General features: G+C 25.5%; 4 protein-coding genes across 9 annotated transcripts in view; 1 reads left to right on the top strand and 3 right to left on the bottom strand.

Annotated features, from left to right (window-relative positions):
- The window catches only part of LOC126906586 (valine--tRNA ligase-like), a 143,687-nt gene that overhangs the window by 84,753 nt on the left and 42,976 nt on the right, over window positions 1-15,958 (top strand). The gene's annotated exons all lie outside the window — the stretch shown is intronic.
- The window catches only part of LOC126906606 (dynactin subunit 6-like), a 142,228-nt gene that overhangs the window by 89,223 nt on the left and 37,047 nt on the right, over window positions 1-15,958 (bottom strand). The window lies entirely within an intron of this gene.
- Window positions 1-15,958, bottom strand: part of LOC126906604 (dynactin subunit 6-like) — a 69,307-nt gene that overhangs the window by 20,758 nt on the left and 32,591 nt on the right. The gene's annotated exons all lie outside the window — the stretch shown is intronic.
- LOC126906600 (uncharacterized) lies at window positions 999-14,910 on the bottom strand. Its single transcript, XM_050687260.1, has 2 exons — window positions 14,403-14,910; window positions 999-1,341 (listed from the first exon to the last, which is right to left on the bottom strand). The coding sequence occupies exons 1-2, from the start codon at window positions 14,873-14,875 to the stop codon at window positions 1,002-1,004; spliced, it is 813 nt and encodes a 270-aa protein (XP_050543217.1). The 5' UTR covers window positions 14,876-14,910; the 3' UTR covers window positions 999-1,001.

Raw genomic sequence — 15,958 nt, 5'->3', positions numbered from 1 at the left:
CTTACTATTTGTGAAAAAAATAAAGTTCTTCTATAAACAAAAATCATTAGATGACTTATCAAATAATACTTGAATATTGAGCTTATTCTCATAAAATACGTCCAATTATGATATTATAAAAATCAAACATAGTCTTTATATAATAAAGCAGCAAACACATCTTTTAAAAAATAGCTTCATACCATAACAATAGTTCATTAAACAATCATTGAATTCCAATGTATGTTATTAGCTAAATCACTTAATTGTGCATATGTTCAATACGTTATTAAATAATTATTCCTAATATCTAAACAAAAATTGTGTATATTATAAAAACAAATTTTTTTTGTACTGCTCTGATAATAAAATATATGTTAAAAAAACTGCATAAATTTGTATTAATACTTTTCATTAATATATTAATAATATACACATATATGTGCTTATTAATTATTAATTGGAGTATAAATAAACTAAAAAGGGATAAATTTTAATGTTGAAGAATGCTAACAAATTTTAGGACTTACGATAAACGTACGTAAAATCAAAAACATTCACAAAAATAATAATTAAAGTTAAAACTTCAAACTACAGTATATTAGTGTAATAAATAAATACCATGTATTAGAATTTTTTTTGTTCTCCATTAAGGCATCCAAAACTTATTTATTCACAAGACTCAAACGACAGGAATGTAGTTTAAAATATTTAACAACTACTTTTTCTAAAATAAAAGCCATTAAAAAAACACTCATCCATTAACTAAATTTAAAATATAATACTTATTCTATTTTTTATGTTTTATTCGTATATGTTATATATCAGTATATACTGATATTCATTCAAGGTGTTTTGTAAACAAACATGTAAAGTATAAAGTAATAAATAAAAAACTATTGTTGAACATTTTATTTTTTTAACTCATTGATATGATTAATATTTTTTATTACATGAAATATTTTTAATAATTATTATTTTTATTATTTAACAAATTTAGTACAAAAAAATAACTTATACATTTATTGATTATTATTACCAAAAAGATTTTGATAAATTTCATTCAAATGAGCCATAAAAATGTTAGTTTCAGTAAAGTATTCATCAGTATACCTGGCTATAAATTCGTACTTAGTTTCATTTGCATTAGGTCTTTTACCAAATAAAAAATCGAGAATTTCCAAATTTGGGATATTATTTTCGTTTGCATATCTACAATGTCGTTTCATATAATTATCTGCATTTTTGCTTAATATAGATAATACATAATCAAGGTAATTCTGAATACCAACCACTTCTATTGGACCTGACTTAAGTGGATTGTCAATGAATGTTTGTGGAATTCGTTGAAAGTTTTTTTGTTTAGGACTAAGTAGACTAACGTACTGAACTCCTTCTTGTATAGAAACTACCAATTGTACCAATTTTTTAATAAAACTGTTAAGAGATTTTATTATGTATTCATTTAAATTTCTCTTACATTCTTCCATTAGATAAAATATATAATAAGTAATAACGGTTATTCTTTCAGAATACTTACAGTAAACAATATATGGCAAATTATAATTAAATTGTACAAGAAAATTATATGCTTTTGATTGCTCAACTTTATTTTCATAGCCGATTGCTGATTGATATGCTTGCTGTCTTAAGTCATCATAGGATATAAAATTCACGCCATCAAATTTAATACTGACTCCATCAAGTTGTAAACTTCCCGCAGAGTAAACAAAATTCTGAAGAATATCTTGCATTTTAATATCACATGAAACTTTCTGAGCATAATATAAAATGTTCAACACCAAATAAAGGCACCATATAGTTACAATCATCAATTTCAAATTTTTTTTACTAGAATTATATATTGTACACTAGAAAAATGTAATAAACCAAAAAGAAAAAAAAGAATAAAATTTAATTTAAATTTGCTTATTAATGGTTAGAATTTAGAATTATAAGATAAGATGAAGGTGATGAAATAGGCGGTAGGTATTGGAGACGAATGGTAATAAAAATTATTAAATAAGAAGGTAAATGGCGGAGTAACACATGTTTAAATGTGGCAAGATATGTAAGGGTGCAAAGGATATAATGATACGAATAAAGAAGAATTCAGAGGGGTGAATAAACGGAGTTTAAATACATGAGGGTAATGATCAAATAAATAAAAATGTACACAGACGTTGTGACAAAAATATTGAACTGATCTCGGGGTTGAACACTATTGAATAAATGAAGTCAATTATCCTACCAAACTTTATTACCTATCTTAATGGTTTATTACGCAATAGAGTATTTATAATTTGAAAGCGAGAATTTAAATTTGTACTTACCTTGGATCCCACGTAGTGTAATGCTTCTTTTAGACAATCCAATGTTGATTATGAGTTTACACTGTATTTCACACGTTGTACACTTTGAGTTCGACAGTAAATATGACCGTTTGAGAATAAAGCATTTAATTATAAATAATACGAAATCGTTACACAAAATCTATGACTGTATTATTATATACAAGAGATTCTGTACACTCTATATTTTTATAATTATAATCAAATAATGTATCTTTAGTTGACTTTGTAGAATGAGTATATTTTTTGAGATTATATTTTATTGAGAGATCGACACCAATATTTCTTAAATTTTCCTCTGGCCTGGCCAAAACAAGATTCAGAAATATTTATATCTATGTAAAAGATTTGTCAAGGCGGAATTGTGGTGGCCCAATGTGTCCCGGTGCTAAATTAAAGCACCTTGAAAGGATGCGGCACAATAATCACCAAGACAAAAATTAAACACTAAAAACATATATTTGTAAGTTTCTCTGTGCTGTCTGCCGGCGCGATGTTTGTTAAGACAAAGACATTAAACCACAGAAGATTAGCTACCCAATACACATAGGCTTACAAATATATTCTAACCTAACACCTAACTTTAAAAATATTTAATTGCAACCTTTACTCTGTCTGCCGGCGCGATGTTCGTTAGAACAAAGACATTAAACCACAGAAGATTAGCTACCCAATAAGTATAGAGTTGCAATACACTTAGTCAGATAATAAATATTTATCATTAACTGAGAAAATTAGAGTTGATTCGGTTTTATTATATAAAAAAAATGTTTTATTTTAAAATATTAATTGACATTTATTTCCATGGTAAAATAAAAATAAAAAAAACCCAGCACAGTGGGGTCGCGGCATAGTGGGGATGTTGCATAGTTGGGTCCAGTATAGATTTAATCTGACAGTGATTAAAATCACTATCATAAGAAACGCTTCGATGCAAATCAGTAGATAGTGTTTAATTCTAAGAAATTGGTGGATAATTACAAAAGCTACATTATCTGCTAGTTTCTTATTAATACCCTGATTAAGATAAAGTATGTCGAATGAAAAAGGGATTATTAAAAAATATTATTTCTCATAAAAAAATTGTGTTGATTCGTACACTTTTCAATGAGTTATAGCATTATAAAGTTAAAAATGTAACCAACCCAACCCAACATCAACTCCTATTTCCTTAATTATATCCAGATTAGTAATTATTTTAATTATATATTATATAATTTTTATAATTAATTATTTTCAAATTATTATTGATTTTTAATATGTTAAAAGTAATCATTTTGAACCTACTTCTTTTTGTTCTTTAAAGTGAAAGTTTTAATAAAAAAAAAATGAATTTATTACCATAACTTTTAACTCAACTTGCAAGTTTGAAATAAATATTATTAAATAGAAAAAAATGAAATTGGTAGATTATTTCAAAAACAACAATAACACTTATTCCCTTAATTTTACCCCGATTTATAACTATAATATATGAATACATAATAATTACAGTAATTAAATTGAGTATGAAAGTGGTATTCAATAATATAATATTGTAATTTTTACGGAGATATTATAAAAATAAAAAGGAGTTGTATATTCATATACTTTTAATGCGTATACAAATTTAAAGGAATTTATGCAATACTTTTTAATAAAAAAATTTTGTTACTTATGAATAAATACACTAAACAAAAGGAACTTTCATCAGAAAAAAAATATACTTTTCTAAATAAACTTTTCGTGATGTTTTCAAATGTGCAATTAAACTTTTTCTATTACTTCTAAGTTTTAATATTATTACTTATTATTAAAAAATAAGTATTTACATATAAAAAAAAATAATTAAGAACAAAAAAAATTGTATTAAATTAATACTGATTTTGATTTTTAATATGTTAAAGGTAATCATTTTGAACCTATTTTTTATTGTCTTTTAAAGTGAAAGTTTTAATGAAAAATACCTTCTCAGCTTCGCATCGAAGCTAAAAAATGAATTTGTTACCATAACTTATAGTTCAACTTGCAAGTTTGAAATTGACATTATTAAATTGAAAAAAATGAAATTTTTAAGATTAATATGCAATCTGGAAATTTTATAATTACTAATTACAGTACATTTGTCAGAAAAATTCGATTTTTTTACATTTTTATCGTAATAGATAACTGAAATAGAAAGAATAGTAATCATATCCTAATAACTTTTGGTGTTTAAAAAAATTCTGCAATTGAAATATTCAGAACTTAATTAATTTTAATAATTTACTTTAATTAAATGAACCAATCAAACCAAAGTAGTTAAAAAGATTTACTCAATTGAGCATATTATCAAAAATATAATTATAATTGTAAAACTCCATCGTTAACTTCAGGTGAAACTAAAAATCATTTTTTTTTTAAATTTATGATTTATATAGCAAAATATTACTAAAAAATTTGGCATATTATAGACTGGTAGTAGCACACAGAAATAGAGTTAAAAAATTAATAAATTATAAAGTAAAATTATTTACTTTTGTAGTTGAATACTTTTATCATATCAAATTTAATTCGACAATAAATAATTTAAGAATATTAAAAATTAATGATTTTAATTGTTTGTATGGACAAATCTAGTTAAGCTACTTTTTATTTGAATAAGGAATATTTTTTTGATTTTTAAGAGTAATAACTTAAACTAATCATTAACTTAAATATCATAAACTTAAATGAATCATTTGACGTATCGTTGAAAAAAGTAGGTCTAGTGAGGGTTGGCAAAATAAATCGTAGCCAGAAAAAGAACCACATAGTAAAATAATATTAACATGAATATCAATTTCTTCTCACGAGGGGAGACTATAGTGATAAGATCCTTTATATTTATTGAAATTATTGAATCTAAATGAGATAAATATCAAATGATTTGAAAATTCTATTCTAACTCAAAAAAAAAATGCAAAATTTTAGAAGCCACAAACGGATTTGAACCTCGTACCCTAGGCGTTAAAGATCAAGGTGTTACCCATTCGGCAACTATTCGTTGATTTTTGTTGCATGATAAAATTGGCTATTTAAGCTAACTCAAATTTAAAAATTACTTTTTCGACTTTAAAAAAGTAAAAAATGTTAATAAGTATAATATCATATGTCTTATGAACTTTATTCTATGTCAATGAAATTATATAATATTCATGAAAGTCAGTTTATTCCCCTAATAAAATATTTTAAAATAAAATAAAATACAAAACCTAGAATTTTAATAAAAAATAGCATATTTTTAAATACGGTAGCCTTTTGCGCATAGAAGATAGGTCGTCGGGACAAATTTTTTTTTTTCATTTAGTAGTACATAAAATAAGCTTTAATTTGATATATGTTTAAAGGACGCAGTATTTCCGGAACATTTTCAAAAATTAAGTTGAAAAAGTTAGTTTTTGTAAAAAAGTTGCTATTTTAAATCCCCCCTGTGAGCAGAATAAGTGTTAGATTTTCAAAAAAAAATGATATCAAATGAAAGAAAATTACCTAAGGTTTCAATATAAAGAAATATTATTTTGATTAGTTAATATTTGAAAAAGTTATGGCAGTTTTAAGTACAAAAAACATCGTTATAAAAGGTGATTTTTATCGCAAATATTACATTTTTTTTATAATTTCGACAGCCATTTGCACATAGAAGATAAGGTGTCGGGACAAATTTTTTTTTTTCATTTTATAGTACATAAAAAAAGCTTTAATTTGATATATGTTTAAAGGACGCAGTATTTCCGGAACATTTTCAAAAGTTCAGTTGAAAAAGTTCTATTTTTTATACAATGTTTCAAAGTTTGAACCCCCCCTATATAAGGGGAAATTGTCTAATTTTAATAAAAAGTATGTCAAATGGAAGATGTACTTATAATGTATTTAGAAAAAAAAAAATTGTGCTGATACATGCATTTTTCGAAAAGTTATAGCATTTTTAAGTTGAAAATTAAAAATTGAAAATCGAAAATTTTAACACAAAAATAGTGTTTTTTTAACTACGGCAACCGTTTACATGCAGAAGATAAAGTGTCGGGACAAATTTTTTTTTTTCATTTTATAGTACATAAAATAAGCTTTAATTTGATATATGTTTAAAGGACGCAGTATTTCCGGAACATTTTCAAAAATTAAGTTGAAAAAGTTAGTTTTTGTAAAAAAGTTGCAATTTTAAATCCCCCCCCATGAGCAGGTTAAGTGTTAAATTTTCAAAAAAATTATATCAAATGAAAGGAAAATATCTAAGGTTTTAGTTAAAAAAAAAATTATGTTGATTTGTTGATTTTTGAAAAAGTTATGGAAGTTTTAAGAAAAAAAAGTGAAAAAAATGACAAAATTTGTCGATTTTTAAATTTGTAATTTTTTTGGATATTTCCCCCATTTGCGGGGAACGAGGGAAAATTTTTAAATTTTTAAGGGTAATGTCTTCAACTAGATACAATTTGTGATCTTTTGACGTATTGTTAAAAGAAATCGGTCCAGTGAGAGCTGAAAAAAAGTAGTGACAGACACAAAAAAAAAAAAATAAAAATAAAAAAAAAAATAAACACATCATGGTAAAATTAATACCTTCTCAGCTTCGCATCGAAGCTAATATTATTATTTAATGAACAAATTAAATTAAATTAAAAGATTCACCAAAACAAAGTTCACTTTAAAATCTCTAAGTGTCATTTAGTTTTAAAGAAAAATATTCTAAGTCCAAATAAATTAAAAAATAAACTAAGTCCCAGAGAGTAGAATCTTGAGTAGAGTGTCGCAGATTTTGTGTAATTTAAAATAGCCGAAAGAACTGATTTTAATAGGAAAAAATGGGTTTTTATAGTAGACGAGGGTCGTGTAGCGATCCCTAGTGTGATCTTAGAAACTGTAGATCTCAATTAATAGTTGAATGTGATTGGCTGGACTTAGTTGAGAACCCACACATGGGCGTGACTTTGAATCTGTACGATAATCAGATTTAATTGACTAATTTATTGATTATTTTAAGTCTTAAATAAGGGAACCCTGTTTTGGTGATCTTGTGAATTCATAATATATGACATACATGTACAAAAGATAACATAATATAATATTTTAATACTATAAGTAATAATATAATATTACAAAAATGTAGTTAAAAGTTGCTTAAATGTTCATATTTATGTCATCAAATAACAGCTCCTATATTTGTATGTTTAAAAATGAAATGTCTACTAATTTAAACAAAAGTTTTATAATGATTAATACCATTATTGTTTGCAGTTACATTTTTAAATAATTGTCTCAATTAAATTTTTTGTAGTTTCTATACATAGAAATATTTGAAACTAGTTCCTGAGAAAACATCATAATTAAGTCTTTCAATTTATACATCGATCAATATAAGAATACTTATAAAATCTTCTTAAATTAATTTTAAAATGGTAGCCCATTAGTGATACAGTATAGACATGGCATAGATGGGACAAGTATAGATGATAATATTTTATTTTTTAGCTTATTGATATAATTACTATTTTATATAACAGAAAATATTTTTAATTATTATTATTATTATTAATATTTAACAAATTTATTACAAAAACAATACCTTTTACATTTATTGATTATCATTACAAAAAACGTTTTGATAAATTCCATTCAGATCATGCATTAAAGTGTTAGTTGCAGTCAAGCCCACATTTAGGAGGGGCTTTGGGAGCACTTGTCCCGTGGAACAAATATCTTATAACATATATGTGATTTTTTTAAAATTTAATTAATTTTATTTAACTTGAAATTCTAACAAATCGATTTATTTTTAAGAAACATAATTATCTATTTCTATCAAAAATATTAATTATTTATTCGTCAATTTAAAGCGTATACAAATTTATAAATGTAAAAGATGATATATTAAAGTTAACATCATAGACTACAGTTAGTTTATTATTATTTATAATATTAGTACTATTAGTAATATTAGTACTATTTAGAATCAACAGAACTATAAAATAAGAAGGCAGCAATTTATTTGATTCGTGTTTTTATCTATTTTTAGCAAAATATTGATATGTTCTCCCTTAAACTGGTTTTTGTGGATATCGTCGGACGTTGATAGTCAATTAATATGGGTAGTTATAATACAATAATCTATCTCGTTTATCACAACATTATTATCTAATAATGTGTTATGTACAGACGGCTCATAATGTATATTAATCGCTACGTGTGACCGACTCAATGTGTTGAGGAGTTTTAGCTTCGATGCAAAGCTGAAAAAGTATTGGTTTTACTATGATGTGTTTTTTTTTTGTATCTGTTACCACTTTTTCTCATCTCTCACTGAACTGATTTCTTTCAACGATGCGTCAAAAGATCACAAATCGTATCTAGTCGAAGGCATTACTTTCAAATATTGAAAAAATTTTCCTCGTTCCCCGTAAATGGGGAAAACCTTCATAAAAAAAAAAAAATTGATATATCATTATACTTGATCCAACTATGCCACGTCACGGAAGTCACGAACCAGTGACTCCCTGTGCTGGGTTTTTTTTTGTAATTTGTATATTATATTATTTATTTAAACGTTTTGATTAAAATTAGTGACATGAGAAATCGTTTAAATGGTAGTGCTTATAAAAAAGTTACTAAATTAAAATTAGTAAAAGAAGCAAAAATTATTTCTTAAACCGCAAAATTACCTACATATTTTGGCAATCAACGTCCTTCAATCTCCAATCCGCCAAGTGAAATAGAGACTACATCTGAACAGACTTCATATGAGCTGAGTGATAAAAAGTAATTTAAAAAATCATATGTTAATTCTTATATATTAATTACATTTTTTTTTTAAATGAACAATTTTATATTTTGTTAAGAGAGCCTCCTCTACAGAGTCTTCTTGAAATTCTACCAAATAAAAATCAATTAACTGTAAATTCGAAAAAAAGTTATTGAATACGTCTTCTGTTATACTACGGTAAGGCGTACAAATCAAATAAAATAAGCTCAATATCGGTATTCTGAAATACGTATACAATTTTACGTTCACATTTATTTATTTTCTCCTATCTAGTCATATTATTTTGATATATTTATAAAAAATTGTAGTACATCGAATTTAGTATATAAAAAAATATCATTTGATAATATTAAAATATTATTAAATGTTTAATTTTTCAACGACATCATGGCTTAATAATACCTTTAGTTAGGTAAAAGAATAATTCCTCAAATTTTTTTTGAACAAAAATATTTTTAGTACTTGTTACTCGTAAATTTGTGTAATTTGTTAGGCAAATTTTTGTTAATTAATTGTTAAAGTTACATTTCATATTAATTTATTAAGTTTTCATTTTCATTTTGTTTTAGTTCTGATCCAGATGTTTAGTCTATTAATAAAAATTTAATTAATTATAATATAATTACCCAAGATTTATCAATAATTGACTTTTCTAAATCTAAGAGAAGCTTTTCTAGAACTATAAAAGGAATAAAAAAAACGGTCAACATGTATTGTAAAATTAGTTATTTTCAAGGAACTTAAAAAAATGGAGAGAATTTTTAGTGTATTCTGAGACTAAAAGGAGTTCTCTTTTGCACAGACATATCTTTTATTTTCTTGTAAATCTCGATTTGGTTTGACTAGATTTTCTCTCTGGAAAAAAGCAGATGACAAAATAAAATAACATTTTCATTCATCAACTCATAGGTCTAATATTTTGAAAATGAAACAACGCGAGGTGACTCTTAATCGCATTGATAGTAAACTTTCTAATCAGGTCGAGAAAGAACGATTTTTTGTATTCAAATTTTGAAGAGAGTTGTGGCAGTAGTAAAGAAGTTAGCATCAAGAGGATTAGCATTTTGAGGGAATACATCAAAAAAAGGTTTTAAAAACAATGGAAATTTTTTAATGGCTATTGAGTTATTATCTGAATTCGACCTTTTTATGGCAAAATATTTCTAACAATATGGAAATAATGTCAAAGATTTTTCATCTTATTTATCTTGTAATATATAAGAAGAGGGGTAACATTTTGGGGTAATATTTTACAAAAGTTTAATACTGTTAGTAAAAAGTTGCAGTGTGTGAAAATTGATTTAGGTATTGTGGTAGAACTGTTTAACTCATTAATTACATATGTAACCGATTTTAGATCTGACAAGGCTTATGAACACATAAAATCTCTAGCAATTGAAAAAATTAATGTAAAACATTTCAAAAATGACTAAAAACGTTTAAAAAAGAGAAAAACATTCCATGATGAAGATATTACCTATACAAAACCAGAATCTTTTGAAGTTTACACTTATTTTGCCATGTTAGAAAAAATTTAAGCTGAACTTGAAAAAGTAATGAATTACACAACCTTCTTCTTGAAAACTACACATATTTTTTGGAGTTAACAAATATTTCAGTACCTGAAGTATTTAAAAATGCTACAAAACTACAAAAAAAATTTGTTATTGATTTAGAACCTTCATTTGTAAATGAATGTTTGTATTTTAGAGAACATTTAAAAAGCCTTTCTGATGGTATACCGAAGACAATTCAAGAGATTTGTATATTTGTGAGACAGAAAATCTTACAAAGCATTTACCCTTATATAGACATAGCTTTGAGAATGTTATTATGTACATCTATAAGTAATTGTTCAACGGAGATATCATTTTCTACTCTAAAAAGAATTAAATCGTACCAAGATCTTGTTCGTCGGAGGATCGACTTAATAGTTTGGCACTCTTGTCAATGGAAGGTAATCACCTTTTAACATTCAAAATAAATAATGACGATATCATTAAAAACTTTTCAAGTATAAAAAGTATAAAAAAATTTTAATTGTTCATTAACTATTGTTGTGTTGATAAATGACTTTAATATATAATTGTAATTTTGTTAAAATTCCTAACTTTTGTACAATTATTCAATGAAAAATGACCCATTTTGTACTCTTAAAAAAAAATGTATGATTAAAAAAAACCTTTAAAAAAAATTAAGTGCTCAATGCTGCAAAACGTCTAAATACAGCCCTGGTTGTAGTAAAGTATGATTCAGTATATATCGTTAAAAAATCGTTCGTAGTTTCATCATCATAAGGTCGGTTTTCAAACAAGGCTTCGAGACACATCCAAATTTGGGAAATTATTGTCGTTTGAATATTTATAATTTTGTATCATATAATTAGTTGCAAATCCATTTAAACTAGATAATACATTATTAAAGTAATACTGTATGCCAATCTCTTCTGTTAGACCTGACTTAAGAGGATTGTCAATGAATTCCTGCGGAATTTGTTGAAATCTATTTCGTTTAGAACTAAGTTTACTAGCGTACTAAACTCATTCTTGTATAAAAACTACCAATATTACCAATTTTTGGATAAAATTGTTAAGAGATTTATATTAAGTATTCATTTATATATGTTTTACGAATTCGTGAAATAAATATTTAAAAAAATTTTATTTCAAAAAATATATTAAAGACAGGGAAAATAGCTTTTGTACTGTCGTAACTCAAAAATAATGAAGAGAAGGGGGGGGATTTAGGATTGAAATGAATGGGGAAATACGCGCATCTGACTCTTCACTAGGGCGTTTGGATCGAGGGTCTACCGTTGTAAAATAAAGCATGCAGGTTGAGTTCAAATAGTGTTACCTGAATATTTATGTTATCCTTAATGCCGAAGACAGGATTTACGTAATAATAATTTCAATACAAAACAAGTTGATGTCACTTATCAAATGATATAATTATTGTCACTTATTACACAAAATACACAAAAGTGATTCATATGATAAAAGAAATAGTATATGAAGCTTAAATAAAATATTTGTACACACTAATTTAAATATTGTCAATATTATATAAACGATACAGAGAAAAATGCGGAGTTTACTTATAAAACTGGACGTGTTCGTTCCGGAGTACGACCGAAACAGGCCGTGTCAGACGAGCCCATGGAGTCCTTTTGGTGTCCTTCCAAAGTCCCCTTCCAGACACGTACATGACCATCGGCCTTACATTTATTTAGATTCTTTGTTGCTATTTTGCTGACATTGTAGAAGGATTTTGTAAAACTACGGGGTTGTACATGTTAGGAAGGAACGGATGTGTGTGCATGGCGTGATTGTGTGAGTTGTGTGTGTATCTGCAGTCAGTGATAGAAAGTGTTGATTGTGTTTTGTAATTTATTGGTGTGTGGGTCGAAAATGAAAGTATAACAGAAAAACATTTTGTTCGGTTGTGTGAAGGGCCCATTACAACAGTACTTTTTTCGACTTTTCTATTTGTGTCTTCACGTTGACGATTGACCTTTACTTTTACTCGACTCCCCGTATTTTCTTTGAAGTACTTGTGTCTTGCACTTCATCTGCACCTCATACCTAGGCGTTACCCTTATTCCCTTCCTATAACAACAGCATTCCGACATTCATACCTAATCCGGAGTGTCAGCCGAGCACGATGACTGCTGTACAATAACACGCATATGAATACCTAGAAAGCAGGCTCATCCTCATCATCTTTTTCATACGCTTTACTTTCTGTTTGTGTTAAGACAGAAGTTTAAAATAGTTAACAACTACTTTTTCTAAAACAAATGCCATTAAAAAAACACTCATTCATTATCTAAAATTAAAATATAATACTTATTCTGTTTTAGCTTCCATGTGAAGCTGAGAAGGTATTATTATAATATTATGTGTTTTTTTTTCCTGATACCACTATTTCTCAGCTCTCACCGAACAGATTTCTTTCAACAATACGTCAAAAGATCACAAATCATATCTAGTCGAAGACGTTACCCTCAAAAATTGAAAAAATTTCCTTCGTTCCCCGTAAATGGGGAAAATTTAAAAAAAAATTACAAATTTAAAAATCGATAAATTTTGTCATTTTTTTCTTAAAACTAACGTAACTTTTTTAAAATTAACAAATCAATATAGTTTTTTTTTTGTAGATACTTGATGTCTTTACCTAACATTTGGAATATTTTTGTCATAAATTTAACCCTTTATCTGCTCACAGGAAGTATTTAAAATTACAACTTTTTCACAAAAAATTTACTTTTTCAAATTAAATTTTGAAACTGTTCCGGAAAGTCTGACACTTTTAATTATATCTTAAATTAAAGTTAATGTAATCTACTTTATTATGCGAAAAAAAAATTTCGGACTTTATTTTATCTTCACGGTGAAAATGGCTACCAAATGCTATTATTATGTGAAAATTCTCGATTTTATTTTTTACATTTTTAACTTTATAATGCTATGACATATTTAAAAGTGTATGGATCAACATTATTTTTTTATAAGAAATAATATTTTTTAATAATCCCTTTTTCATTCGACATACTTTATCTTAATTAGGATATTAATAATAAAATAGCAGATCATGTAGTTTTTGGAATAATCCAGTAATTGTTTAAAATTAAACATTATCTAAAGATTTGCACTGAAGCGTTTTTTTTTATAGTGATTTTAATCACTGTCAGATATCATTATACTTGATCCACCTATGCAAAGTCACCATTGTGCCGCGACTCCCCTGTGCTGGGTTTTTTTATGTTTTATTTGTATATGTTATAATATACTGATATTCATTCAAGGTATTTTGTAAACAAACATGAAAAATATAAAATACCAAATAAAAAACTATTGTTGAACATTTTATTTTTTAACTCATTGCTATAAATACTATTTTATATAACAGGAAATATTTTTAATAATTATTATTTTTATTTTTTACAAATTTAGAACAAAAACAATACCCTTTACATTTATTGATTATCATTATGAAAAATATTTTGATAAATTACATTCAAATGAGACATAATAATGTTACTTTCATTTAAGTGTACTTCAATAAAACTCGCTAAAAAATCGTACTTTCCTTCATGTGTATAAGAATTGTTTTCAAATAAATTTTTGAAATAATGTTGTGTATGGATATTATTTTTGTTTGCATATCTACAATGTTGTTTTATATAATTATCTGCAATTGTATTTAATATGTATAACACATTTACAAGGTAATTCTGAATGCCAACCACTTCTATTGGACCTGACTTTAGAGGATTGTCAATGAATGCTTGCAGAATTAGTTGAAACGTATTTTGTCTAGAACTAAGTCGACTAACGTACTGAACTCCTTCTTGTATAGAAACTACCAATACTACCAATTTTTGGATAAATTTGTTAAGAGAATCTATTAAACTATTATTTATATATGTTTCACATGCTTCCATTAAGAGATGTAAATAATAAATAAAATCGGTTATTCTTTCCGAATACTTACAGTAAATAATATCTGGCAAATATTCTTGAAATTTTACAAGGAAATTATGTGCATCAAGTTTCTTATCTTTATTTACATAGTCGATTGCTGATTGATATGCTTGCTGTCTTAATTTATCATAGGATATAAAATTCACGCCATCAAATTTAATACTGACTCCATTAAGTTGTAAACTTTCCACAGAGTAAACAAAATTCTGAAGAATATCATGTATTGTAATATCACATGAAACTTTCTGAGCATAATATAAAATGTTCAACACCAAATAAAGGCACCATATAGTTACAATCATCATTTTGAATTTTTTTTTACTAGAGTTATACGATGTAAACTAGAAAAATGTTCGTATTTAAGTCATTAAATAACTGCGCCTTTATTTGTATATTTAAAAATAAAATGTCTACACATTTAAACAAAAGTTTTATAATGACTAATACCATTATTGTTTGCAGTTAAATTATTAATTTATTGTCAAATAAACTTTTTCAAGTTTTTATACATAATAAATTTGAAATTAGCGAAGATTAAAATGTGCCAGCCCTATTTAATAATCAACATTTTTAAGAATAGATTTCTTTATACATATATTATACGATGTACACTAGAAAAATTTAGTCAAAAGCTGCTTAAATTTTCATATTTAAGTCATCAAATAATAATCCTATTAATTGTATATTTAAAAATAAAATGTCTACTTATTTATACAATGGTTTTATAATGACCATTATTGTTTGTACTTATATTTTGAAATAATTGTCTCAACTAATTTTTTTTGTAATTTGTATACATAGAAATATTTGAAACTAGTTCCCGAGAAAACATCATGATTTTGTCTTACAATTTATACATCAATCAATATAAGAATATTAATAAAATCGTCTTAAATTAATTTTAAAACGGTTATCCAATATGGTCGTGATATAGTATACACGACATAGATAGTACAGGTATAGATAATATCTGACAGTGATTAAAATCACTTTCATAAGAAATTCTTCTAAATTTCCAATTAAAACATTTTCATTATCACTAATTTTTGATAAAATTAATAAATAGTTATTAACGAGTATTCTCATATAATAAAAATAAGCAAAAAAAGTACAGGTTGAAATTAAATTCAAAAACACAACAGAGGACGAAATCAGAGGTAAAACTAGTCTCGGAATATTTTTAAATATCAGAATATTATAGTATATAACTATACGAAATACAATTATGAATATTTCAATTGTAGCATCTATTTAAACATCAAGAATTAATTGAAATAATTAGTATTTCTATTGAAATTAATTATTACGATATAAATACATAAAATATAATTGATTATAATTAATATAAGTGATATTAACAAAATGTTAAGTTTATTTAATAAATTTAT

The sequence above is a fragment of the Daktulosphaira vitifoliae genome, unplaced genomic scaffold, assembly GCF_025091365.1.
Source record: "Daktulosphaira vitifoliae isolate Bord-2020 unplaced genomic scaffold, ASM2509136v1 Scaffold_5, whole genome shotgun sequence".
NCBI classification, from domain to species: domain Eukaryota; kingdom Metazoa; phylum Arthropoda; class Insecta; order Hemiptera; family Phylloxeridae; genus Daktulosphaira; species Daktulosphaira vitifoliae.
Note: the sequence above shows the minus strand (reverse complement) of the source record. Positions and strands in the feature narration are given on the sequence as shown.

Coding starts and splice junctions, on each gene's coding strand:
- LOC126906600 (XM_050687260.1), bottom strand. CDS start 14,875: ATGATGATTGTAACTATATGGTGCCTTTATTTGGTGTTGAACATTTTA. Junction 1,342..14,402: donor GTTAGTCGACTTAGTTCTAG/ACAAAATACGTT, acceptor ACTTAGTCCTAA/ACAAAAAAACTTTCAACGAA.